This window comes from Pogoniulus pusillus, chromosome 11 (assembly GCF_015220805.1).
Source record: "Pogoniulus pusillus isolate bPogPus1 chromosome 11, bPogPus1.pri, whole genome shotgun sequence".
Lineage (NCBI taxonomy): Eukaryota > Metazoa > Chordata > Aves > Piciformes > Lybiidae > Pogoniulus > Pogoniulus pusillus.
In genome coordinates, this window is record NC_087274.1 from 29,882,478 (window position 1) to 29,910,390 (window position 27,913).

Genomic DNA, 27,913 nt, shown 5'->3' on the forward strand with positions numbered 1-27,913 from the left:
CAGATGTTTCCTGAGATGGACAATTGGCAGCAGCTCCAGGATGCTGCTGCCAGTTTTATATGCTCCAGACCCTCTGGCTGAACCAGATCTTGGGATTCTCCACAGAAGCGGGAGCTGAGCCGCCCTGGCCACCTTGGGTTCAGCTCTGCTGGACAGGCACCAGTGATGGCTGCTTCCCAGGTCCCGCTCCTCATCGGCTGAACAGCTTTTCACTCATTTCTTTCTGCTGCTGCTCCTCCGTAGTACGAAAAGCTGCCCAAGGCCGCAGCCCCATCCGCTTGTCCTCCAGCGTGTCTGAGGAACACCGATGCTGTCCCACAGAGTCAGCACTGTTAACGTGGGCAGGGGCCGCGGGGGTTGGAGGTCCCGGCCGTGGCAGTGCCACCGAGGGCGGGCTGGTGCCGAAGTCCGCAGTGGGGGGGTGAGGGCGGCCTCGCTATCTGCATATGCAAACCTTAGGCAAAGAAGCGCCCCCCCAACCCAGCCCGGCTGGGCCTACTGCGGGCTCCCGTTCGGGCCCCTCCTGCGTTGCCATAGTTACCCGGCCTGTCAATCAGTCTGCCTTCTCCCGCCTCGGTCAGCAGCTCTCTCGCGTCATTGGGCAGCTGCCGTGTCATTCTCTTCCCGAAAGCTCTCCATAGGCCAGCGATGTAGCGCAGGGGCCTGCCCTCGCCGGCCACATAATCCCCGCCCTGCCGGGACCTGCGGCGTCCGACTGGGCAGCCGCGCCTGTCACTCTCCGCCGTAGAGCGCGGAGGGGGCGCCTAACGCTCTGCGGGAGCCCAATCTCTGCCTTCTATTGGCGAAGCCTCCTGTCGTTCCTTGCGGAGAGGAGCGGGGATTGGCGCTCGTCTCATCGGCTGTCCCGCCCCGCCGCAGGGGGCCGTTGCGCGCAGGCGCGCTGGCGGCGGTGGCTGCGGCGGCAGCTGAGGAGCGCGGCGCAGCGGGGCGGGCGGCCCATGGGGTCGGGCCGCGCTGCGGATGGAGCCGCTGCGCAATGGCGGCAGCGCGGAGGAAAAGCCGCGGCGGCGAGGCGGAGGTGGGGGTACGGCCGAGGCCGGAGCCCCGAGGCGGCGGAGCAGCGGCGCGGCGGGGGTTGACAGCGCGGCGGGGCCGCAGCCCCGCGAGCGAGGCGGCTCCGTCAGCCGCCAGCGCCGGGACTCGGTCCGCAAGAACCGCCCGCGTGAGTGCGGCGGGCACGGGAAGGGGAACGTTAAAGGGATCGGGAAATAGGGGGGGGGCGGCGGGCGGCGGCGCGGTCTGCGGTGGGGGCGGGCTTTGGGCAGGGGCGGGGCGATGGGAGAGATTGGGACGGGGCGGGGTCACGGGGGTGGGGCTGGGGGAGATGGGCTCTTGGATGGGGGCAGTGGAGGCGCAGGGACAGCACGGTGAGAGGGTGCTGTTGGGCCCAGCATGGCCAGCTTGGGGACATCACAGTGGGGCAATGGCATGGGTCCAGCATGGGTAGTTTGGGGACATCATAGTGGGATGATGGCATGAGTCTGACATGGCCAGTTTGGGGACATTGCAGTGGGGCAATGGCATGGGCCCAACATGGTCAGTTTGGGGACACTGCAGTGGGGCAATGGCATGAGTCCGACATGGCCAGTTTGGGGACATTGCAGTGGGGCAATGGCATGGGCCCAACATGGTCAGTTTGGGGACACTGCAGTGGGGCAATGGCATGAGTCCGACATGGCCAGTTTGGGGACATTGCAGTGGAGCAATGGCATGGGTCTAACATGGCCAGTTTGGGGACACTGCAGTGGGGCAATGGCATGAGTCCAGCATGGCCAGTTTGGGGACATTGCAGTGGGGCAATGGCATGGGTCTAACATGGCCAGTTTGGGGACATCGGAGTGGGGTGATGACATGGGTCCAACATGGCCAGTCTGGGGACATCACAGTGGGGCAATGGCATGGGTCCAGCATGGTTGGTTTGGGGACGTCATAGTGGGATGATGGCATGAGTCCGACATGGCCAGTTTGGGGACATCGCAGTGGGGCAATGACATGAGTCCAGCATGGCCAGTTTGGGGACATTGCAGTGGGGTGATGGCATGGGTCCAGCTTGGTCAGTTTGGAGGTGTAGTGGAGGGAGGTGATGGGCTCAATATGTCAAGTTTGGAGACATGGCAGGATGTGGGCTCTGAAATGTTAGGATGGACAACAAGACAAGTTACAAGAGGTGTGTGAGGTGGTGTCTGGGCTGATGGGGCAGAGTTTGGAGCTGTGGTGAGTGTTGAGTAGCCCAAGTTGGGCACCTTAGACTGGAGGACGTGAGCTGGTCACTGGCGAGGACACAGGAAGACAGCTGGGAGGGCCAGGAGTGCAGCCAGAGCCGGGGGATGAGGGAGGGCTGTGTGGCTGGGCACTGTTGGAAGGAAACAAGAGGGGGCAAAGAGAACGGTGTAAATGTGGGGAGGGGAGAGCCTTGCCGGTTTGGCAGACTCTAAGAACAGCCTGACCCAGGCTCCATATGGAGAGCACCATTCCCTGAGCCAGGCTCCCAGATGCCGCGTCAGGAGCAGGTTAAGTGCAAAATGGATGGCAGCCTTCATCTTGGCAGCCGCAGGGGCTGCTGCTCAGGTGACTCTGGCGGAGGACTTGCTTCAGCCATGTTTGAAGTGCAGCTGAAGGATTATTTCTTCACTTGTGCTGGAGCCCTTTCCTTGAGCCATCCCCTGACAATGCAATGGCTTCAGCCTGCTCCCTGTTACCTGAACAGCTGCTGGAAGGGTGTCACAAAAGAGCCCAGGCTGGCAGCAGGGACCAGGATTTCCTGCGGCTCATCGCAGGACTCAGCCTGTTGGCCGATGGTGCCGAGACATCACCACCACCATATATGAATGGCATTTTCAGTGGCGTTCTTTCTCTTTGCTTCAAAAGCTTCTCTTTTGCCTTTAGTGTGGAAAAATAGGAATCACAGCTCAAAAGCTTGCCAGAGATGTTACTAAGCTGGATGCTTCTTGCATCCCTGGTTCCAGGGCAGCACAGCTCAGCGATGCTCACGTAGCCTCGGTGCAGCTGCACTAACCTGCAACCCTTCACATCTCCCTTTCATTTCCAGGCCATGCTGGATTACAGGAGCCATCCTGCACCTGATGGTTTGATATTCAAAGATAAATAATTGTGAGGTACTCTGCTTACCCCAGAATTGATAGGATGAAAGAGATCTTCAGTAGAGAGATGTAGTAACACTAGCAGTGTGGTGAGCATCCTGTGATTTAGATGTGGCAAAACAAACTCTGCATGCAAAAATCCCTTTCTGTGGCTGCTCTTCTTAGGAATTCAGCAGAACCTACCAGTGGGGTTGTTAATTAGAGACCTGATGGTTAATAGGGTGCAGGCAGCTGTAGGGGAGTGTATGTCTCTGGTATGAAAATGAGGGTGGACTTGGAGCTGTGCATGAGATAATGAGAACTCTTCTGCCTTGCTCAGGGGCAGTTTCTGGTGTCTGATGTGGAAAATGCAGATTGAAGTTGGTGGTTGAGGGTTTCCCAGTGAAGGTTGTGATGAGGTAAAATGCAGAAACTGGCATGGGACACTTTTGGGAAAATAGATGTTCTGGCAGCTTCTGAGATGGGACTGGGATCCAGTCTGGAAGGTCAGCAGAACGCAATTCAGGATCATCTCCTTAAATGATCCTTGTGGTAACTGGAAGAGCAGAGTGGGGGAGCAAGCACATCCTCTAGTAGGGACAGTGGCTGAGGTCAGGGTAAGTTACATTTTCAAGTGAACCCGCTGGATCCCACCTCAGGATTCAAGCAAGCCTCGGTGAAAGCAGGCTGCTTAATGGGTGTCTGATCAAAAATGCCCTACTTTAGCTCCCACTTGTCTGCTGCTGGATTGTGGCCAACGTGCTCGGTGACCTTGAAGCTTGTCTTGCAGCCTGTGCTGGCAGATGCCCTGGCAGATGAGCTCTGCTTCCCCGGGAATGAAAGGATTTCAGTGGGCTGCAGCTCCAGCTCCGAGCTGCCACTCTGCGCCAGCAACGTGCAGCGAGGGCTGCTTCACTGCAGGGACTGGGGAAGGGCTGAGAGCGAGAGGAATTAGGTGGGTAGGGTAGGTCTGAAACAACCCAACCTGTGGCGGTGCAGCTGACATCTGTGCTACATCTTGGGCTGTTAAATGCTTGTTGGTGTGCTTCAGAGCAGCTACAGCGCGTTGTGGTGGGCACCGTGATTTTCAGTGTGCCACAGGTAAAAGAAGGAGAAGTCAAGGACGCTGTTGCCCTTGGAAGGGAGTGAGAAGCATCCCTGAAAATGTGGTGAAGCAGAGATCTGTTGGAAGTTCTGAGCTGGTGGGATGTGAAGGGGGCTTGCTGGGGTTGTTAGTAAGGGCAGAAATGGTGTACTGAAAAGGGTCTATCAGCTCCAGGGGCGACGCAGAAGAATCCTTTTTTGATAATGAATTATCAACACCACTGATGAAATCTGCACTTACAGGCTGGACTGGAAACAGCCCAGATCAATAAAGAGAATATTCATGTTATGTTTAAGGTACCTTGCTGTGGGCAGGGTTGAGTGCCAGGCATAAATCCAATGATTAACATCACGAATTGGGGAATATCTTATTGTAATGAATCTTCTTTGTGCTAAGAGAAACAGGTCAGCAGTCCAGTTCATCAGCTTTCCCCCTCCACCCTGCTCTCTCCTGTGCTGCTGCACTTCTCTCTGCCCTTTCCTGCAAACCTGCTTTGCTGGGCAGAGAGAAATTTTAGGTTATATGCCCAAGCATGCTGCTCCTTTCTGCAGCCTGCTTGTTCATTCTCTAGAAACAAACCAGCTTGTGTATATGCTCTGGCCAGGTGTGCTTCCTGATGTTCCACTGCTGGACAGAAGGGGAGGGGAAGTAAGTTGTATAAAGTGTAGTTGCAGTGCAGGGTGCCCATCAACTGCAGTAATTCTATACCTAAAGCATCAAGGAGAACATCCTGCAAGCACTTTCTGTCACTGGATGCATCTGTGGTTTGAAAAAGCCCAAATGTGTTCTCACCAATTCTTGACTCCTTTATGTGGACTTCCCCAGGGCTATGTCCTGGGTCCAGTGCTATTTAACATCTTTGCCAGTGATGTGGGCAGTGGCACTGAGTGCACCCTCAGCAAGTTTGCAGCTGACACCAAGCTGTGTGGTGCCATGGATGCACTTGAAGGTGGAGAGGGCATCCAGAAAGCATCCTGACAGGCTTGCTTGAGAAGTGAGCTGGTGCACGAGGTTCAACAAGTCACAGTGCAAGGTCCTGTGTCTGAATCAGGTCAGCCCCCTGCACAAATGCAGGCTGGGTGCAGAGTGGGTTGAGAGTAGCCCTGAAGACAAAGCGTTGAGGATATTGGTTGATGAGAAACCTGGCATGAGCCAGCAGTGCCCTCATGAAGCCCAGAAGGCAGCTTTGTGCTGGGCTGCATCAGAAGGAATGTGGCCAGCAGGGCAAGAGAGGGAATTCTGCCCCTTGACTTTACTGAGACCCTACCTGAGTCTGGTTCTGGTGTCCCCATCATAAGGACCCAGGGCTGTTGGAGTGAGTCCAGAGGACAGAGATGATCCAAGGGCTGGAGCACCTCTGCCATGAGGGCAGGCTGAGGGAACTGGGGTTGTTCAGCTTGGGGAAGAGAAGGCTCAGGGGGGACCTTAGAGCTACCTTACAGAACCTGAAGGAATTCTACAGGAAGGCTGCAGATGGACTTTTCATAAGGTTGGCTAGAAACAGGACAAGGGGAAATGGTTTTAAGCTGAAGAGAGAAGGTTTACAGGATCACAGGATATTTGGGGTTGGAAGGGGCCCAAGGAGATCATTGAGTCCAATCTCTCTGCCAGAGCAGGACCACACAATCTAGCACAGATCACAAAGGAACACATCCAGACAGGCCTTGAAAGGCTCCAGAGAAGGAGACTCCACAACCTCTCTGGGGAGCCTGTGCCAGGGCTCTGGGACCCTTACAGTCAAGAAGTTTCCCCTTGTATTGAGCTAGAACCTCCTGTGCTGCAACTTACACCCATTGCTCCTATCTCAGGGAGCAGTGAGCAGAGCCTGTCTCACTCTCCTGACCCCCAGCCCCCAGAGATTTATAAACATTGATTAAATCCCCTCTCAGTCTTCTCCAGACTAAGCAGCCCCAGGTCCCTCAGCCTCTCCTCATCAGGCAGTGCTCCAGTCCCCTCATCCTCCTAGCCCTCCACTGGATCCTCTCCAGCAGAAGGCTTAGACTGGATGTTAGGAAGAAGTTCCTCAGTATGGGGGTGCTGAGACACTGGAATGGGTTGCCCAAGGAGGTTGTGGATGCCTGCTCCATGGAGGTGCTCAAGGCCAGGTTGGATGAGGCCTTGAGCAACCTGGGCTAGTTGAGAGGTGTCCCTGCCCATGGCAGGTGGGTTGGAGTAGAAGATCTCTGAGGTCCCTTCCAACCTGAGCCATTCTGTGATTCTATGATCTGGCACCTTTTGTTGAAAGGTTTTAGTGACTCCTCTCAGAATCACATGAAAGCAGACCACAGCCATTGCTTTACATCCTGGATGTACACAGTATCCAAGCAGAGGTACCAAGAAAAGGTTGTTTTGGCAACCCCTTTGCAGTACAAAATTTAAGCTCTGATTATTTTGTTTTTAAATAGCTGTTTTTTTGAGGGCTGGGTCTGAAATGTCTATGTCTGGCAGAACTTGCTTTTGGAGATAGGAGGATGTGTAGATTTACTGTCACTTGACATGAAATGCTGATGAACATACTGGCTTTTCCCCCTCTAGTTGTAAAATATCCATGAGTGTAATGCTCTGCAAGTAAGGTTGAATGTTTTAGAGTAAGCTGATGTTTAGAGATGCTACCATACACTGGGCTAACTCCTCAGCCTCATCATTTTAGCTGCTGGGATCGTTGGCTGACAGCTTCATGATGAGGCTGAAATACAGCCTGAAGCTCTGTGTTGTGTGAAGAAAATCCATCATGGAGATCTTGGGTTGTCATCTCTTCATCTTGACACTTCTGCAGCTTTCAGAAGGAGACTGTTGAGGGCTTTTTTTTTATTATCTATATATTTCTGTAGCATTCAATTTCATAAAGTAATTTACATCCCAAATAAAGACATTCTCTTTTCCTTCCTGCATTCCATTTTTCTTGCCCTGAAGATCTTGCAGTCTGATTCTGAAAGGGATTTGGAGGTGGAGAGGTGGCAGTGTGTAGAGTCCTTCAGGTTGTTTCACAGGAGCTGTGAGCCCTTCACACTGTTTGCAGGCTGCTTTGGTGGTGGTGGTGTATATCCAGAGATGTGCCCCTCTGAAGGAAGGCTGTTTTTAAGGGAAGGTGCTGAGTCTGTGTTTGTGCATGAAAACTTCTGTACAGAGGTGCTTTTGAAAAGGAAAGCAATCCTTTGTCAGAAGATGAAGAATTCTTAGAGCCATTTTTTTCCTCCTCAGTAAAAAGATCCTTCCGAACTGCTGCTGCAGGGTATTGTGTTAGGGGAGGGAAGGACAGGAACTAAGCTCATCCTCGTGTGCCTGATCTGCTGAGTGCTGCCACAGGCTCACCACTTCTCAAGCCCCTTTTGCACTGCTCTCCACTCTGAATACATTGTGCTTATTCTTCTGTCTCAACACCGTGTTTGAGTGTGGGGTTGGTGCCTCTTGATTGTCCTTATGAAGCCATAGAGAGCTGCTTTCAGGAAAAGGCTGCAGCAGGGTTTGAAAAAGGATCAGCTGTGGCTCTGAGAAGAGGATTTCCTGCCTTTCTTGTCATTGCCCAAACACCCAGGGAGAGACTGAACACCTGCAAGGTGCTGGGCAGGAGGGTCCAGAGGTTCACAGAATGTCAGAGGCTGGAAGGGACCTTGAATGCTCATACAGCGATGCTCTGCTGATGGATTCCTCATCCCTCTGTGGCTGGTGAGCGCTTGGAAAGGCAGCGTGCAGGGCCCTTCCCCAGCACAGAGGGCTTCAGGTAGCAGCAGGGAGGTGATGAAGAGGGGCAGCATTTGCTTGTTATGCCTTGGCTGTCAAAGCTGGTGTCTTCTCACACCAGTTACTGCAGCAGAACCTTCTGAGTGACAAAAATCAGCCCCCAGGCTGATGCCCAAAGGCGCCTGCATGCCACCAGTTCTCACGCTGCTCTGGCTCTGGCGTCTGCTGCAGCAGCTCTGCTGGAGAAAATGCTTCAGAAGCTTAAAAGGGAGAGAGATCTTTGGGTGGTTTTCAGCTGCACTGTAGCTGCTGGGAAGAAATCGATGTTTGAACAGAGAAATCTCAGTAGCAGATGGCATTGGCACTCATCCAAGAGAGCTTCCTCCTTCCTGCCTGTGGAGGCACAGATTTTTCTGGTTCTGGGATGTGGCAGAGCTGCTGCTGCCCTGCATAGTCACATTGGCTGACTTCTTGTCGGTGCAAGGAACAAACCATCACTTCTCCAGGCTGTTGAAATGATTTCCTCCTCTCCTACAAAAATGGGCTTGTAGGGGACGTTCTCTCCCTGCCCTGGGTGATTTGAGAGCTCTGCAAGTTTCTCTGTGTAGCATGGTGACAGATTTGGAGCTAGCATGCTGCCTGCTTGGGTTCTCCACCTGTGGCTGGGATGTATATAACAAGAGATGCATAATTAAGAATCATTTGGTTTAAGTTAATTACCTTAATAGGCTATCTTTAAGAATTTATCCCTGGTGACTCGCTGGAGGTAGAGACAAGCTGCTGGCAGATGGAGAGCACCAGCTGCTCCATGCAGAGGCTTTCCACAGGCATGTGGGCAGCCAGCTCTGCTCTGAGCCTGGGTCCCTGCATGGAGGCTCTTTTAGGGGTTTAGGAGGCTCATCTGGGGTTTAGTGAGGCCAGAGTGAAGACCAGTGGGGCCTGAGCCCAGCCTGACTGCAGTTTACACCTGGCTCTGCAGGCATCGCTCTTGTTTCCCTGTTAGTGGTCCTCTGCTGTGCCAGGCAGTGGATGGCTGGGGGGTGGTGTAACCCCATGCTGGGTGTTCTGCCAGGTCAGTGGCAGCTGTGGCACCTGAATACAGGTATGAAGAATGGAAGGTCCTGAGAGCACTGGGAATGAGCTGGGTTGAAGTTTCTAAGGAGATGGTATCTCATGTTTGGGTTTTCTTCCATCAATTAGGCAAGCTTCCTGAATTGATGGACCAAGATGGTGATTCTCATGTCCTGAGATCATAGAACGGTTTGAGTTGGAAGGGACCTTAAATCTTGAAGATTTGTATCCCTGAATGGTGGACTTTTGGTGTGTGGACTTCACAACCAACTTTAAAATGAGCTGGTGTGACCCTGCTGAAGAGTGGATGTCCTGGCAGCTGTCTCTGCTCTGAAATGGAAGGCCATGAGCCAGTGATGAAGCAACTCACACGGTGTTTCCAGTTATATGGAAACATGTTACAGGGCTCCATGCCTTGGATTTTGGATCCTTTGCTGCTGCACCCCAAGACCCCACCCTCCTCATTTTCACCCTTGTGCAGCCTGGCAAAGTGAGGCTGGGGAGAGGACTCCTGCCTTGAAATAGGGGGGTGCTTTGAAACAAACAAGCAGACAAAGCGACAGGTTTCATAATGTGGGGAAAACCTGGTGTGCCCTGACAGGAAGGAATATGTTTCAGAAGTCCAAAGAGGCCTCCTGGCACCAGGACTTGAAGTTTCTGGAAGTGGTCCTTCCTCAGAGCAGAGATGACAAAGCAGCAGAATGCTTTCAGAGTGGGAATTTAGTGAGAAGGAATTCCAGGATGTCAGTGACCACACAGAGAGGAGAGGACTTGGCTGAGTAAGCTGGGAAGCCTCTTCCTTCCCCTGCCTAGAGCTTGCTGCTTGTCTAGCAGAGCCTGTGCAGTGTTGAATGTGGGGAACCTAAGGTTAGTGACCACTTTGAAGGTGGTGGAGCATTGCAACAAGTTGCCCAGGGAGGTGGTAGAGACTTTCAAAGTCAGACTTGATGGAGCTCTGAGAAACCTGATCTGGTTGGGGATGTCCTTGCTGACTGCAGGGATGTTGGACTAAGTGGCCTCCAGAGGTCTCTTCTGTCCCAGTGCATCCACCATTCTCTGAACTGGGTATTTAAATAGAGTGGTGGTCACCAGTTCAGTCACTGGGGGGACTGGGGCAGCAGCAGCTGCAGGCTCTGCTCATGCTGTCAGTGTCCTGTTGTCTGTACAGCACTGCTGGTGTTTTGCTGCTTCTCTGCTCCTGGCTCAGAGCAATCTCCTGCAGTAGCAGGTTGGTAGATCTGGGACTTCAGTCACACAAAGACACAACACTTTGGGCTGTGTGTCCTGTTCTGCTGCCTTGTGGATGTGGATGCCATGTTGGAGGTGGCTCTTGAATGGCCTTAGGAGGGCATGGGGACAGGCTTGTAGGCTGAAGGTGCTGGGAGGAATGTATGAGTGAAGCAAGCAGACACTTGCTGCTGCCAGCCACACAGTTGTGTCCATCTCCCTGTTGGAGTGCTCCTGGGACTGGTCACTCCTGTTTGCCATCTCAGCTGCTCTTGTCACACTTCTCCATGACAAGGCCCTTTCCATTGGAGGTCCAGAAACCCTGGAGTTTGTCTCACTTTCCCCTTCACTTCTATTCCAAGGTCTTGGATTCCCTTTTTCCATGAGGATGGGTGCTCCTCATGGTTTGTCATCTCCAAGGATATGGTTCTCCTGGCATTGTGATGAGGCCCAGGCAGGCAGTGTTCATCTCTGGAGGAGTAACTGCACTGTGCAGGTTGTTTGTGAAGAGCTTCAGTAAGGTTTTCATGAGGAAATGTAAAGTAAGACACACAGAACCACAGAAATCTCAGGGTGGAAGGGACCCCTAAGGATCAGCAACACATTTGATGTTAGTGAGCACCTTGGTTCAGTCACCTCTTGAGGAGATGGCCTCAGGTTGCACCAGGGGAGGTTAGGTTGGGTATTAGAAAGAGCTTCTTCACTGAAAAGGTTCTCCAAAGACTGAAACAGGCTCCTTGGGGAGGTGGTTGAATCCCCATCCTTGGAGGTATCTGAAAGATGCAGAGATGTGCTGAGGCACATGGTTTAGCACCATCCTTGGTAGAGTTAGGGAATGGTTGGACTTGATCTTAAAGATCTTTTCTAACTGAAATGATGCTCTGATTCTATCCCACATCAGGCAGGTCAAAACCTCTGATGTAAGAAAGAAAAGCTGCCTGATTTTGGGTGAGGTATGCAAGGGTAGTTGAACACAGGCATAGGTTGCACAAAGGGGTGGTGGAGTCTCAATCCATGGAGGTACTAGGAACCTGCCTGGGCATCCTGGTTTGGATGGTCCAGTTTGGGCAGGGAGGTTGTTCCTCCCTAACCCCTGCCAATCACACTCCAGTAGAGCACTCGGCAGACTTCCCACCCTGAAGTGCTGAAGGAGTCTGCAACTCTGCAGTTCATTTAAGGAGTGCAGAATGTGAGGTTGCCTTCACAGAAGTCCTTGAACTGCTCCTGCTTTGCTTCTCTGTTGGGCCTTGATTCAGATTTCTCTCTCCTTCATGAACAGCTATTTTTACCTCTGCTCTTGTTTGAAGCAAATGCATTAGAAACAGAAGATGTGCCTCCTAAAACAGAGTTTGTATCTTCCTTGAAGGTTTCTTTTGGTGATGCCTGGGGGGTTGCCTCTGTGTAAATACACAAAAACCAGCTGGGTGGTTTAAAAATAACCTGGGTAAGCCATGGCCAAGCAGCCCTGGGGGTCTGCAGTGCTCTGAGAAGGCCTTTTGCTCCTGCTTTGTGCAGCAGCAACATTGCCCTGCTGAGAAGATAGAAGATGGTCTTCAGATGTGCACTTGCCTGTCGGGTTTGTGGCTTTCCAAAGATGATGGTAACCACAGAGGTGTTTAGTGCCACATACCAGCACGTAAAGGGTGGCTACCAGCAGGTTGGAGACTCCCACTTAACAAGGAATCCCATGGAAAAGACAAGGGGTGATGGGGACAAGTTACTGCTGGGGAGATTCCTGCTGGACTCCAGAAGAAAATGTTTGCCCATGAGAACAGTGAGACCTTGGAATCATCTCCCAAGGGAAGCAGTGGATTGCCCTGCATTGGGCAGTTGTAAGGCTCAATTTGACAGGCTGCTGGGCCAGCTCCTTTCGACCAGGCTGTTACATTGAAAAGTTGACCCAGATGGTCTTGTGTGCTGTTCTGCTGCCCCCAGCATAAGAAAGACACAGAACTGCTGGAGTGAGTCCAGAGGAGACCAGGAAGCTGATCAGAGGGCTGGAGAACCTCTGCTATGGGGACAGGCTGAGAGAGTTGGGCCTGTCCAACCTGGAGAAGAAGAGGCTCCAGGGAGACCTTAGAGAGCTTACCAGTACCTGAAGGGAACTATAGGAGAGCTGAGGAGGCACTGTTTACAAGGGACTGGAGTGATGGGAGGAGGGGCAATGACTGAGTTGGAAGGGGGGAGATTGAGGCTGAAGATTAGGAAGGAGTTCTTTGCAGTGAGGGTGGTGAGACACTGGCACAGATTGCCCAGGGAGGCTGTGGCTGCTCCCTCTCTGGAGGTGTTCAAGGCCAGGTTGGATGAGGCCTTGAGCGACCTGTTCTAGTGCGAGGTGTCCCTGCCTATGGCAGGGGGTTGGAACTGGATGATCTTGAAGGTCTCTTCTAGCCCAAGGCATTCTATGACACCTCATCTCTGGTAAGAGACCTCCAAGCTCACCCAGTCCAACCTAGCACCCAGCCCTAGCCAGTCAACCAGACCATGGCACTAAGTGCCTCAGTAGTGGAACACTGCAACAGGTTGCCCGGGAAGGTGGCCAGAGCTCCATCCCAGGGCATACCTAGGGTCAGGCTTCACTGGGCTCTAGGCAGCCTGATCTAGTTGAAGATGTCCCTGCTGTCTGCAGAAGGGATTGGGGTAGGTGAGCATTGGAGGTCCCTTCCACCCCAGACCATTCCATGATTCTGTGCTGCACTCAGCTTTACTTTCCAAATGTTTTCCCTCTTGGCAAACACCCCCAAGGGTTTCGTCTTGCTGCCAGAAGCTGTAACATGTGGCTGCCTTTTTCTGTTTGCTGTGGAGCCCACAGATCTTGTTAGCTCTGGCTCTATCCTTTAGCTCATTAATAGCAATATTAATCCATTCCAGTCCTTAGCTCTAATCACAGATTCCATCTGATCAGGGTTTTCTCTTGGTGGTTCTTTCCAAGCAGCTCATTATCTACCCCAGCTGTAAACGTTGCTGGGCCTGGCACTAACAGGCATGTTTTGTACTAATAAAATAATCCAATTAAACATTTGGGGTTTTTTTGTCTCCCTGGGGCATCTCAGATTCCTTCTCTTACCTCAGCGATGTGTTGTAATTAGTTCGTGATTGTACATCCCTTTGATGTCGAAGCTCTTGCATTATCCTGGGCTCTGGCTCAGAACCTGAGAGGAGAAAGAGCTGGGGATTAAAATGGCAGCAGTGTCCAGCAGGGGTGGGGACACTGTGCTGTGACAGTGCTGTAGGAGTGAGGATGTCAAATCATAGAATCATCATAGAATCAAGCAGGTTGGAAGAGACCTCCAAGCTCAGCCAGACCAACCTAGCACCCAGCCCTATCCAGTCAACCAGACCATGGCACTAAGTGCCTCAGCCAGGCTTCTTTTGAAGACCTCCAGGGACAGTGACTCCACCACCTCCCTGGGCAGCCCATTCCAATGCCAATCACTCTGTGAAGAACTTCCTCCTAACATCCAGCCTATACTTCCCCTGGCACAACTTGAGACTGTGTCCCCTTGTTCTATTGCTGGTTGCCTGGGAGAGGAGGCCACCCCTTACCTGGCTACAGCCTCCCTCCAGGTAGTTGTAGACAGCAATGAGCTCTGCCCTAAGCCTCCTCTTCTGCAGGCTGCACACCCCCAGCTCCCTCAGCCTCTCCTCATAGGGTTTGTGCTCCAGGCCCCTCACCAGCTTTGTTGCCCTTCTCTGGACACCTTCCAGCACCTCAACATCTCTCTTGAATGAGGGGCCCAGAACTGGACACAGCACTCAAGGTGTGGCCTGACCAGTGCTGAGTACAGGGGAAGAATAACCTCCCTTGTCCTACTGGCCACACTGCTCCTGATGCAGGCCAGCTGCTGAACATGGGGTACCTCAATGCAGGAATCAGAGAATCACTGAGGCTGGAAAAGATCTCTACCATCCTTGAGTCCAACCATAACCCAGCTACCATGACCACTGAACCATGTCCTGAAGCACCACATCTACAGCTTCTTGAACTCCCCCAAGGGATGGGGACCCCAGCACTTCCCTGAGCAGCCTGTTCTAATACCTCATCACTCTCCCAGTAAAGAAACCTTTCCTAATGTCCAGTGTGAACCTCCCCTGCACAACAAACTGATTTCCTCTCTTCTATCACTGATTACTAGGGAGACCAGTCCACACCTGGCTCCAGCCTCCTTTCAGGGAGTTGTAGAGAGCAATGAGGTTTCCCTAGAGACTAGAATGAGGTGTCCTTGCCCATGGCAGGGGGTTTGGAGCTAGATGATCATAGAATCATAGAATCAACCAGGTTGGAAGAGACCTCCAAGATCAGCCAGTCCAACTTAGCACCCAGCCCTATCCAGTCAACCAGACCATGGCACTAAGTGCCTCATCCAGGCTTTTCTTGAACACCTCCAGACACGGTGACTCCACCACCTCCCTGGGCAGCCCATTCCAATGCCAGTCACTCTGTCAGGAACTTCCTCCTAACATCCAGCCTAGACCTCCCTTGGCACAACTTGAGACTGTGTCCCCTTGTTCTATTGGTGGTTGCCTGGCAGAAGAGACCAACCCCACCTGGCTACAGCCTCCCCTCAGGTAGTTGTAGACAGCAGTGAGGTCCCTCATGAATCTCCTTTTCTCCAGGCTGCACACCCCCAGCTCCCACAGCCTCTCATAGGGTTTGTGTTCCAGGCCCCTCTCCAGCTTCATTGCCCTCCTCTGGACACATTCCAGCACCTCAACACCTCTTTTGAGCTGAGGAGCCCAGAACTGGACCCAGCACTCAATTCTACGATTTGATGATTTGCCCCTCAGCCTTCTCTTCTCCAGACTCCCAGCTCCCTCAGCTGCTGCTCCTGAGAGATGCCTTCCAAAGCCCTCACCACCTTGCTGCAGGAGGGAGTCTACCTCAGAGGAGTCTCAGCCATGCTTGTCATGGGCAGGCCAAGCTGCTAACTTTTATTTCTTTCTTTTCCACTTGAAAGTGAGTAGAGCAACCAGACCTGCCCCCAGCAGTCCCTGGGGAGCTGCACATGTTCATTCAGTTCATAGCCATTTAAGGACAACAAAGCTGGTGACTGGTGAAGGTCTGGAGGACAAGTCTTAGGAGGAGCAGCTGAGGGAACTGGAGAAAAGGAGGCTGAGAGGAGACCTTCTGGCTCTCCACAACTCCCCAAAAGGAGGTTGGAGCCAGGTGAGAGTTGCCTCTTCTCCCTAGTATCAGGCAGGAGTGCAAGAGGAAATGGCCTCAGGTTGTGCCAGGAGAGATTTTAGGTTGGAGATCAGGAAAAATTTCTCTCCTGCAAGAGTGGTCAGGGATTGGAGCAGGCTGCCCAGGAAGGTGTTTAAGAAATGTGGACGTGGTTTAATGGCCATGGCTGCCTTAGGCTGACACTTGGACTCGATGATCTTAGACGCCTTCGATTCTGTGCGTGGAGAGGCTGCTGTGTGGCTGAGGCCACCTTGAAGGGGAGGTTGTAGCCAGGAGGAGGTTGCTCTCTTCTCTCAGGTGGCCAGCACCAGAACAAGAGGACACAGCCTCAAGCTGTGCCAGGGGAGATTTAGGCTGGAGGTGAGGAGAAAGTTCTTCCCTGAGAGAGTCATTGGACACTGGAATGGGCTGCCCGGGGAGGTGGTGGAGTCGCCATCCCTGGGGCTGTTCAAGGCAGGACTGGACGTGGCACTTGGTGCCATGGTCTGGCCTTGAGCTCTGTGGTAAAGGGTTGGACTTGGTGATCTGTGAGGTCTCTTCCAACCTTGATGATACTGTGATACTGTGATGCTGTGATACTGTGATTTGATGATGCTGGAGGTCTTCTCCAGCCAAAACAACTCAGTGCTTTTGTGGCTGACAGGACAGTATCAAACCCTCTTGTTTTTCTCTCTTTCTCTCTTCAGTCTTCCCTTGGTTTGGCCTGGATATCGGAGGCACCTTGGTCAAACTGGTGTATTTTGAACCAAAGGACATCACAGCTGAAGAAGAGGAGGAAGAAGTGGAAAACCTGAAGAGCATCCGGAAATACCTGACCTCCAACGTAGCCTACGGCTCGACAGGCATCCGGGATGTGCACCTGGAGCTGAGGGAGCTGACCCTGTGTGGGCGCAAAGGCAATCTGCACTTTATTCGCTTCCCTACCCATGACATGCCTGCTTTTATTCACATGGGCAGCCAGAAGCACTTCTCCAGCCTCCACTCCACCTTATGTGCCACGGGAGGGGGAGCCTACAAATTTGAGCAGGACTTTCGCACAGTAGGCATCTTTGGCTTCTATACCCTTAGGATCTGGGGGTGAAAGTTGGGGGAACAGCCTGAAACTAGGGAACTTTCTCTGCAGGCTCTTAAAACCTTGGCTAAAGCTTCAGCTGTGCAAGGAATGGGCCTGGCTCTCAAACCTGGCTCAGCAAACAGCATGTGGAGTTCGCTGTGCATCTTCAAATCAGGAGACTTGCTTTCCTCAAAGGGCAGCTCCTGTTCCTCTGCTTCTGGCCCCTAATTGCATCTAGCCACTAGCTGGACCTGGCCCCTAATTGGATCTGGCCACTATGTGGATCTAACCCCTAAGTCATTCTGGTCCCTAACTGAATGTAGCCCCTGACTGAATCTGGCCACTGTGTGGATCTGGCCCCTAACTGGATCTGGCACCTAACTGAATGTAGCCCCTGACTGAATCTGGGCCCTAACTGGATCTGGCACCTAACTGAATGTAGCCCCTGACTGAATTTGGCCACTATGTGGATCTGGTCCCTAACTGAATGTAGCCCCTGACTGAATCTGGCCACTGTGTGGATCTGGCCCCTGACTGAATCTGGGCCCTAACTGGATCTGGCACCTAACTGAATGTAGCCCCTGAATAAATCTGGCCCCTGACTGAATCTGGTTCCTAAGTGGATCTGCCCCATGACTGAATCTGGTTCCTAAGTGGATCTGGCCCCTAACTGAATGTAGCCCCTGAATAAATCTGGCCCCTGACTGAATCTGGTTCCTAAGTGGATCTGGCCCCTAACTGGATCTGGCACCTAACTGAATGTAGCCCCTGAATAAATCTGGCCCCTGACTGAATCTGGTTCCTAAGTGGATCTGCCCCCTGACTGAATCTGCCTGCTGTGTGGATCTGGCCCCTAACTGAATGTAGCCCCTGAATAAATCTGGCCCCTGACTGAATCTACCCCAGACTAAATCTGGCCTGTAAGTGGATCTAGCTCCTGTCTGAATCTCCCCCCTAACTGAGTCAAGCTCCTAAATGAGCTTGAGCCTGGCCACCAACTGAATCTAGCCACTAACTTCCAGAGCTCCTACCAAGACTTCCTTTCTCTTGTCAGCCTCTCATCTCAGTCTTGGGGGGGGTTGTTCTCTCATTGCTGTCTTTCATATGCTTTAATACTTGTTTTGTTCCTCTTTTGCTCATGTGGTTTCGCTTCTAACACTTGTGTGAGTGAGCTGGTGGAGGGTCAGTTATAGTAGGTGGTCAGTGAAGTGAAGCCCCCATCATGGGGCTTCACTGTGAGCTGGGTTCTTGTCCATAAGTGAAAAATGTGGGATAAACACTTTGTTTAAGCAGGGTTTGACAAATGCACCAAATAGAGGGGGGTTGTGCAGTGAAGGCAGTGACTGGAGGAGAAAAACATTTCATAAACTGGTTGGAAATGACCTTTGGGTTTGTCAAGTCCAAGTGTTGACCTAGGCACTGCCAAATCCACCTCTGCACTATGTCACTCAGCACCTTCATAACTCCCTTTTTTTGCTGTTTTTTGGGGGGATTATTTTGTCAAACCTGAAGCCCCTTCTCATTTTTCCTTGCTTCTCATGCTGGTCCCTGAGAGAGTCTAAAGCCTCTCTCTTGTTCATCAACAAAGAAAGATTGCATTCTCTGTTCTCTGGACCTTGACAGTCCCTCGGAGTCAGGACCTGAATCAGGCCATTGGAAGCTGATGGGATTCTCTTGATGCCCACTGGTGGACCCAGTTGTTTTTTCCTGCCTCTTTCCCATCTGGGTCAGGGCAGCTGGTGGTCCACAAGGACAGAGCTCTCCTGCGCTCAGGAAGTGGCAGAGGTGGCTGAATTCAGCTGGCAGCAGGGGCATTTTCCTAGCCCTGAGCAAAAGCACTTCAAATCCCTTGGTGCTTCTTGAATATTCTCCTTTCTTTGTGTTTTCTCCCCAGATGGGTGACCTTCAGCTGTGTAAGCTGGACGAGCTCGACTGCCTTATTAAAGGGGTTCTCTACATTGATTCCGTTGGCTTCAACGGGCGCTCCGAGTGCTACTACTTTGAGAACCCAACGGATGCTGAACGCTGTCAGAAGCTCCCATTCAACCTGGAGAACCCCTACCCTCTGCTTCTGGTCAACATTGGCTCAGGGGTCAGCATTTTGGCTGTGTATTCAAAGGAGAACTACAAACGGGTAACGGGCACCAGGTGAGCGCTGGGGTGAGGAGGGGGTAAAGCGAGTTCTGTTTTGCACTCTGGAATGCATGGAGCAACCTGCTCCAGTGGGAGCTGTCCCTACTTGGAGCTAGGTGGTCTCTTAAGGTCCCTTCCAACCCATAACCATTCTGTGATTCTGCATGGCAAAGTTGATTTTCATAGAATCATAGAACTGTTTTGGTTGGAGAGGACCTCTAAGATCATCGAGTTCAACCATCAACCTAACACCCCCGTGGCTATTAAACCATGTCCCACGGTGCCATGGCCACAGCTTTCTGAACACCCCCAGGGATGGTGACATTTTCAGGGACAAGCTGGAATATAGGGGGTGAATTGAATGCTCAAGCTCCTGTTTTCACTGCAGTTCCTTCCCTCTGCCAGCAGCAATCCCTCCTGCAAAGAGACAGTCTGAATGTCGTGGTTTGGTCTCTTTAGTGCCACCAGTCTCATTAGGAGCTGGTTTTAGTTTCCCTGCTGCAAGAATTGAAGTGTTTCCCATCAGATAGATCCCAGAGCTTGAGATTATCCCAGGTACACTCAGAATCATAGTTTGGGTTGGAGAAGACCTCCAAAAGTCATCTAGTCCAACTCCCCTGCAGTCAGCAGGGACATCTGGAGGTCCTTTTGAAGCATGGAAGGGGTTGAAAAGGACCCCCAAAGATCAAGTCCAGTCCCCCCCACCAAAGCAGACTCACCTAAGGCAGGAATGAATCCAGGCTGGTTTTGAAAGTCTCCAGAGAAGGAGACTCCACAACCTCTCTGGGCAGCCTGCTCCAGCACCCTCACCATAAAAATGTCCCCTCATGTTGAAGTGGAACCTCCTGTGTTCTAGCTTGTACCTGATGTTCCTTGTTCTATCCCTGGGCACCACCACAAAGAGCCTGGCACCTTCATCTTGGCACCCACCCCTCAGACATTTACAGACCTTCAAAAGGTCCTCTCTCAGCTTTCTCCAGACTAAACAGCTCCAGGTCTCAGTCTTTCTTCATAGCAGAGATGTTCAAGTCCCTCAGTCATCCTCATAGCTCTCTTCATCCCTGGAGGCATTCCAGGTCAAACTTGATTGGGGTGTGAGCAACCTGATCTAGGTGGAGAGATCCCTGCTGACTGCAGTGGGGTTGGAGAAGATGACCTTTAAAGGCAGTTCTGAGTGGGGCAGCCTGAGCTGGTGTGCATCGGAGGTGTCAGTGTTAGGAGCCATTGCCTTGTCTCTGGAAGCAAGGTGAAAGACTTCTGCTTTTCTTTGCATTGCAGCCTTGGGGGAGGAACCTTCTTTGGTCTCTGCTGCCTTCTTACTGGCTGCTCCACCTTTGAAGAAGCCCTTGAGATGGCATCCCGTGGAGACAGTACCAAAGTGGACAAACTGGTGCGGGACATTTATGGAGGAGACTACGAGCGATTCGGCTTGCCAGGCTGGGCTGTAGCCTCCAGGTGAGGACTGGGCTGGCTTTTGGGGTTGTTTGCACTGGAGATCTGCAGGAGTGACAAACTGGATTGCTGTGTCTTTGGAGACCAACCGTGCCTTCTGCTCTCCCATGTTACCAGGTCTGAATTACTGCGGATCACAGAACGGTGGAGTTGGAAGGGACCCCCAGAGGTCACTGAGTCCAACTCCCCTGCCAAAGCAGGGTCACCCAGGGCAGGCCACACAGGAACACATCCAGGCAGGTTTTAGAAGGCTTCAGAGAAGGAGACTCTATAGCCTCTCTGGGCAGCCTGCTCCAGGGCTTTGGCACCCTCACAGTAAAGAAATGTCTCATCGTGTTGAGGTGGAGCCTCCAGGGTTCCAGCTTGGACCTGTTGTTCCTTGTCTTGTCACTGGGCCCCACCATAAAGAGCCTGGCACCTTTGTCTTGACACCCACCCCTCAGATATTTACAGACATTGGTCAGATCCCCTCTCAGCCTTCTCTAGACTAAACAGCTCCAGGTTTCTCTTTCTTCATAGCAGAGACATTCACAGCCCCAAGTCATCCTCACAGCTGCCTGTGGGACTCTCTCCAGCAGATCTGTGTCCCTTTTGAACTGGGGAGCCCAGAACTGGACAGAGTATTGCAGGTGTGGTCTCACTAGGGCAGAGCAGAGTGGAAGGAGACCCTCCCTAGAACTGCTGGGGACACTTCTCTTGACTGAGAAGTCTTAAGTTAGAAAGAGACAGCTGAAGATGAGTCACTTGAGTTAAATGAGCAGTTCTCATTTTCTCCAGGGAATCTGCTGCCAATAGACCTTTAACCCCTCAACTGTCTTTACAGCTTTGGAAATATGATGAGCAAGGAGAAGAGGGAATCTGTCAGCAAAGAGGACCTCGCCAAGGCCACCTTGATAACCATCACCAACAACATTGGCTCCATAGCACGGATGTGTGCGCTCAACGAGGTACTGCAGGAGACCTCATGCATTGCTTCTGCCCAAAGCAGCACCTCAGTGCTGCTGTTACACAGATCTCTCTTTGCCTGGAAGTGCCTCTGGAGATGGCTGTGCTCAGCTGTTTGGATGAATGCCCTTGTTTTGGAGTGTGAGGGACAGTTTGACCTGGCTTGTCTGTGTGGTTTGGGGCAGATGGTTGTGCTGATGGCTGAAGAGCTGTATGTGAGGTAGGGGTTGGTCTCCTGAGGTCCTCTGCACGGTCAGGAGTTAAACAGCTCCTCTGTGGTGCCTGTGATGAACAACAGCTGTGAGGGCTGCTGAGGGAGAAGGAAGGGTGGGGCTGAGGCATGCAGGGGCTGGAACCTCTCCTGTGCTGTTGATCTCAGTTGCAGTCCATCTCCTGGCCGGGCCTCACTGCTTCCTCTGTCTCTGGGCTCTCAGCTTCTTTACAGTGCTGCCTTGTTGCGTTCATGTCAAGCAGCATTGTACAGGGCTATGAGAGAACAGAGGAGTGCTCTTCACTGCCAGCCTGCTCCTGGTGAAGCAGGGTGAAGAATCCTTCTGACTTCTGCTGCTGTTGGCAGATGCTCACCATTCATCTTCACTTGCTGCTGAAGCTAGGCGAGAGCTCCCCGACAGTGCTGCCCACGGTGCAGCTGCCAAGTCCTTGCTCTGGAGCGCACTCGGAGTGTCAAGAGGGTGCTGAGTAGCTGGGGAGAGCTTTGGTGAACATGGGGGAAAAGGAAAATCCCTGAGTGAAGCAGCAGATGGCACTAGGACCTTGGAACTGGAAATTAGGCTGGAGGAAAATTTAAGCTTGAGAAGTGCAGATTTAGACTGGAGATTAGGAAGAAATCACTAAGCATGGTGAGAGGTCTTGGATGTCCCCTCCCTGGAGCTGTTCAATGCCAAGCTGGCTGAGGCCTTGAGCCACCTGGGCTAGTGGGAGGTGTCCCTGCCCGTGGCAGGGGGGTTGGAACTTTAAGGTCCCTTCCAACTCAACCCATTCTAAGAATCTGTGAAAAAAAGCCTGTCCTGGTTGGAGAACAAGCTTCAGATTCATCCCCTGGCTCAGACTGTCGAGTCCCAGACATAAAGTCAGCCCTGCCAGGTCACCACTAAACCATGTCCCTTGGCACCACATCTACACAGCTTGGAAACCCCTCCAGGCATGGGGACTGCCCTGGGCAGCCTGGTCCAGGCCTTTAAAACTCTCAGAGAAGAAATGTCCCACCTAAACCTGCCTTGGTGCAACTTGAGGCTGCTTCTTCTTACACTATTGCTTGTTCTTTAGAAGTGCCCACCCCCACCGCACTGCAACCTCCTTTCAGGGAGTTGTAGAGAGCAGTGAGGTCTCCTCTCAGCCTCCTCTTCTCCAGGCTAAACTACACCAGATCCCTCAGCTGCTCCTCCCCAGCCCTGTTCTCCAGAGCCTTCCCCAGCTTTGTTGCCTTTCTCTGGCCATGCTCCATCCCCTCAATGTCCTTCTTGGAGTAAGGGGCCCAAAATTGAACCTGGTATTCCAGGGATGGCCTCACCAGTTCTTTGTCTTGCACCTCTGTCCTCTCCCAGTGCACCTCTCTGATCTCACCTGACCTTGAACCATGTCTTGCTGCCAGACCCCAGCCCAGCTCTGAGCTGTCTCATGTTCACAGATCTACTCTTTCGGGTCCAGTCTAAAGTTCTAAGTTCAGAGAAGTGGTTGGTGACTCTTGCCTCTGCAGCTCACATCCCTGCTCACTGTGGCCCTTGGGCTCCTTGGCAGCCAAAACACCTCCCCAGGACAATGCCACTGCCCTGGATCTGGTTGGTTTAATGCCAGCTGGAGGCTTCCCTCTGCTTTCAGCTCCTTGTTTTTCATCCAGCCTCATCAGAAAATGGACTTGAAAAGCTGCCCAGGGCTTCTGTGAAGGCATCACAAGTGTCACTTGTTTCTTCTTACTCCAAGGTGGAGTTCTCATCCTTGTGCTCAGAGAATGGAATTCCCTTGTAATGCTTTTTTCTCCCCTTGCTGCAGAACATCAACCGAGTGGTGTTCGTTGGGAATTTCCTCCGGATCAACACCATCTCCATGAGGCTCCTGGCCTATGCTCTGGACTACTGGTCCAAGGGACAGCTGAAAGCACTTTTCCTGGAACATGAGGTGAAAAGACTTTCTAAATTGGTTGGAGTGGTAGTGGCCAAAGGCAAAGCCGTGGTGAGACAGCTGGGTGGGGGTTGTAGTGGTTCCCGCCACCACGGTGTGCAGCAGGTCCCCAGTGCTTTGTCATTGCAGTCACTGTGGAGGACCCTGTGCAGGATCACCTAAAAGAGTTGTTTGCTACCAGCTTCCCCTTGCTTTAAGACTCTTGACAGAGCAGATGATTCTGTGCTGCTCTGCTTGCCAGTAGAGAAGCTGGTGAGGGGCCTGGAACACAAACCCTATGAGGAGAGGTTGAGGAAGCTGGGGGAGTGCAGCCTGGAGAAGAAGAGGCTCAGGGCAGAGCTCATTGCTGTCTACAGCTCCCTGAAGGGAGGCTGTAGCCAGGTGGGGGTTGGTCTCTTCTGCCAGGCAAGCAGCAACAGAACAAGGGGACACAGCCTCAAGTTGTGCCAGGGCAGGTCTAGGCTGGATGTTAGGAGGAAGTTGTTGTCAGAGAGAGTGATTGGCATTGGAATGGGCTGCCCAGGTGGAGTTACCGTGCCTGGAGGTGTTGAAGCCAAGCCTGGATGGGGCACTTAGTGCCATGGTCTGGTTGATTAGACAGGGCTGGGTGCTAGGTTGGACTGGAGCTTGGAGATCTCTTCCAAATTGCTTGATTCTATGATTCTGTGATCAGAAGTAGAATCTATTTTGTCAGCATAGAACCTTAGAATCCTTTTGGTTGGAAAAGACCTTAAGATCATCCAGTCCAATCTACCAAGTTTGGTGCTGAACCATGTCTCTCAGCACCACATCTCTGCCTCTTTGAAACACCCCCAGGGATGGGGATGCAGCCACCTCCCTGAGAAGCCTGTGCCAGGCTTTGAAAACCTTTTCAGTTTCTTCTAGTAGCCAACCTAAAGCTCCCCTGTGCACCTTGAGGCCATTCCCTCTTGTCCTGTCACTACTGCTGTTACTAGGGAGAGGAGACCAACTCCCACCCGTCTCCCCCCTCCTTTCAGGGAGTTGTAGAGAGCAACGAGGTCTCCTCTCAGCCTCTTCTCCAGGCTAAACCACCCCAGTTCCCTCAGCTGCTCCTCACAGGACCTCTACTCTATACCCTTCACCAGCCTCATTGGCCTTCTCTGGACCTGCTCCAGCACCTCAGTGTTCTCCTTGAGTGAGGAGCCCAAAACTGACCCCATTACTCAGTGTGTGGCCTTACCAGTGCTGAGTGCAGAGGGACAACCCCTGCCCTGGTCTTGCTGGCCACACTACTTCTAATGCAGGCCATGATGTTGGCTTCTTGGCCTCCTGCCTGTAGCCACTTTTCCACCCTCCTTTGTAAGTTGCTCAAGTTGCCCTGTGGGTGCAGGCTCATTGTTCTGATGTGTGCTGTGTGCCATGCTTGAGTTGTTAATGGACATCCCTCTCTGCTCCTCAGGGTTATTTTGGTGCAGTTGGTGCTCTCCTGGAACTGCTGGATTCAGCCTGACCCTGGGCAGAGCTGCACCTGTGTCACTAAAGCCACGTTTTGCTTCCAAGTGTCTGCTCAGTGGAGCATCACCCACCCTGAGAAGGCAAGGAGTGGTGTTTGTGTTTGTGTTTGAAGTCACCTTCCACGGCAGCACAGCTTTGGCCAGAGGACTTTGGACCTGGATGTGCTGACTGGAGGTGGCAGCTGTGTCTGCAGCATCTGTGAGGTGTTCAGCGACTGACAGCTGAGAGCCCTTTCTGCCTTCAGTGGTGGGGATGTCCCTGCAGCTGTGCACTGCATCGAGGGGCCTGTGGGTGCTGAGTGTCTGCAGTGGTTTGTGTTTGCACAGGGAAGGGAATTGTCTGTAAAGGGGAGGGAGCAGCATGGCACTGGCACCTCTGTTTCCTCTGTGCCACTTCCTGCTGGGCACCAGCAGGCTGTCAGGGAGCTTCAGTGCCCCTTCCTGCTGCTCCTCACTGATTGTGTGCCAGAGACAGGGTGAGACACAAACGCTGTCTCTGGTTGGCTCCCAGTTTGGCCTGTTCCACCCTGTACAGACCACAGCACCCATCAGGAGTCTGTCAGCCTCCCAGCTCGTGATCCACCAGAAGCAAACGTGAGGATGGAACTCTGTTGGCTTTTTGTTTGGTTTTCCTTTTCCCTTCCTCTGCTCTGAAACCTGGCTGCACATAACTGTACCAAAGAGCTCCTTTCTTCCAGTTCCACGCTGGGGATCTTCTCTGCCATGCCCCATTTTGCATTCATTACCTGGCCATAGCTCCAAGGGAAGCCTCTTCCTCCCCTGTTCTCCTCTCCATATCTTCCCTGCACACCACCCTGCAAGCAGCTGCCAGCTGAGTGCTGCTGTTTGCAGCCCCTGGAGCCATTGTGGGCTTGGAGATGGCTGAGTGAGCTCTGAATAAAGGCAGTGGAGATGCTGGCAGCGGGCAGCAGTTTGCAGAAGAGAAGCAGCACGCCCAAGGTTTGTTGTCTCATCTTCCTTCTGTGTCTCCTGCTTTTTGATGATGCAGATTGGACCTTGAGTTGTGATGAAGGAGGTCTGGAGTGCACAGAGTGCTCCTCTTGTGGAGGCTGTGCTGGTAGCACCAGTGCAGGCAGGGAGTGTGAAGAGCTGCTTCTCTGAAGAGCACAGCAATAGGTTCATGGTGTGAGTTGGCCTGCAAAGGACCTTCAAAGATCCTCTAGTCCATGGGCTGGGACACCTGCAACTAAACCAGTTTGCTCAGGGCCCTATCCAGCCTGGCCTTGAACACCTCCAGGGATGGGGCATCCACAGTTTCCTAGGCAGACTGCACCTGGGACTTGCTTTATTTTCAGTACTCATGAAACCACACAAAGGATGCCCCAGGGAAGTGTACAAACCCAGCTCCACTTGGAGCTGCTGCCTGCAGGTGCCCTAAGCTTGACTCTTTCTCAGCCCCAGGTCTCCATCCTCGCAGTCACAGCCTGGGCCCTGGTGTAACTCGTGGAAAAGAAACATGCTTTGCTTTTTGGAGCTGTCCTTGTGCCAGGAGCTGCTTCTCTCTGCAGTGTGGTGCTTCTGTGCTGCACTGGGCTGGTGAGGACTAGGTGGGTTTTACACAGACCATGTCGGTGTGGGGAGGGTCCACCAGCCTGCCCCAGGTCCTCATCCCACAGAGAAGAGCTGCTGTTTGCCTTCAGCATTGGCAGCTTTTGGGAGCTGAAGAATGACCAAAAGAAGCAGCAGCTTTGATACTGCACAGAAGGGAGGTGCAGAGAGATGAAGAACCTCTGCAGAGGGAGGGACCTCTACAACCCTACAGCTCAACCTACAAGTCTTAGTCAGCTGAGGAACCTCTGCAGAGCTGAGAAACATCCATGGTGTTGAGGAACCTCTACAGGACTTGGGAGCCTCTGCAGAGCTGAGAAAGCTGCAGGGCTGAGGAACCTCTGCAGAGCTGAGGAACCTCCATAGCAGCACAAATCAGCCTCCAAGTCCCTAGGCAGGCTGGTGTCCCTAGGAGCAGCATCCTACTGGTTCTCCACTGTTGCTTCTCCACTTCTCTGTGTGTCACTCCTGCTGTGGCCTCTGCGTGGCCCCTGTGCTGTCTGCTGTCCATCACCAAAGTCCCTGATGTATTTCTTTTGTAAACTGATTTTTTTCTCTCCTATCCAAGTGTTGCTCTTCTTTTTATATCCCTGAACCCCTCCTTTGATTCTTGTCTCTTCCTTCCAGGAGGAGACAAGGGCAGGGAGTGGGTGTTGAGCTGGGTGGGTGCTGGTGCCCTGGGTGTGGATGAGGCCTTGCTGATCACAGGAGTTCACCAAAGACAGCTCAGCAGTCCTTGCCCACCCCTTGCTGCCTGCCTCTTCTGGTCTTTAGAGCCCAGTGTGTGGAGGGGAGCAGCGTGGCCTGGTGGCAAGGGTCTTCCTCCCTGCTTGGGCCTTCTCTCAGGCTCATGTTTTCAGCCAGGCTTGGCTCAAAGCAGAGCACTGTATGGGGTCTCTGCTGCTGGGGGTGTGTTGTGCATGACCCCAGATCCCCAGTCTGTTTCTGCAGCTGGCTTCCCTGCTCTAAGGCTTTCTGAGGGCCACCACCTGTCATTGGCAGCAGCAGCAGCAGCTCCCAGCACTGCTCAGTCCAGCCAAGGAGGTTCCAGTGCGAAGTGCAGTGTTTGAAGGGCTGATGCTGCTGGTAGGTGCTTTGGAAGCTCCTTGGGCTTTCCTGTCTGGATGATAGGGATGGAACTGGAGATGGAGGTCAGGCACCTCCAGAGCAGGATCCATGGGCATATTTACGCCCCTTGGTGCTGCCTTGCCTTACCAGCAGGAATCCTCACCCAGCAAGCTCCCTGAGCTTCCAGAAGACGCTGGGAGGGCGGCGAGAGGCTGGCTCCTTGTTTCCTTCTGGGGGTGAAGCAGAAACATCCCCAGGTGGGACCCGCAGCCAGCACTAGAGGGCGCTGGCACAGCGGACAGCAGGGGGGCAGCAGGGGAGACAGCAGGAGGGCAGCAGAGGGGCAGCAGGGGGACAGCAGTGGGGGCAGCAGGGGGGACAGCAGGGGGGCAGCGCCGCTTCCTCCGCAGCCGCTTCCTCCGCAGCCGCTGTCTGCAGCCTTTGCAGCCCGCATGGGGACAGGCGGAGGGAAAGGACCCTTCTGCCCGTCCTGCCGAGCCCGGACCCTGCACAACAGCAAGAGGTGCTGCGAGCTGGGGCTGTTCAGCCTGGAGAAAAGGCCACCAAGGTCTCCAGGGGGACCTTCTGGTGGTCTTGCAGGACTTAGAGGGGGCGGACAGAAAGCGGGGGACGGACTGCTGATGGTCAGATGGAACCTGCTGGTGCACACTGCCCCTTGTTCGGTCACTGAGCACCACTGGAATGAGA

At 53.0% G+C, this 27,913-nt stretch overlaps 1 protein-coding gene across 2 annotated transcripts; it reads left to right on the forward strand.

Moving 5' to 3' along the window:
- The first annotated feature begins 902 nt into the window (after positions 1-902).
- Positions 903-26,699, forward strand: PANK2 (pantothenate kinase 2). Of its 2 annotated transcripts, XM_064151657.1 has the most exons (7): positions 903-1,183; positions 16,057-16,409; positions 18,319-18,572; positions 19,836-20,012; positions 20,833-20,956; positions 22,965-23,090; positions 24,514-26,699. In XM_064151657.1, the coding sequence occupies exons 1-7, from the start codon at positions 982-984 to the stop codon at positions 24,562-24,564; spliced, it is 1,287 nt and encodes a 428-aa protein (XP_064007727.1). In that variant the 5' UTR covers positions 903-981; the 3' UTR covers positions 24,565-26,699. The 2 variants fall into 2 exon arrangements, with proteins under 2 accessions (XP_064007727.1, XP_064007728.1); XM_064151658.1 differs by lacking the exon at positions 903-1,183 and having other exon boundaries at positions 16,176-16,266.
- The last annotated feature ends 1,214 nt before the right edge of the window (positions 26,700-27,913 follow it).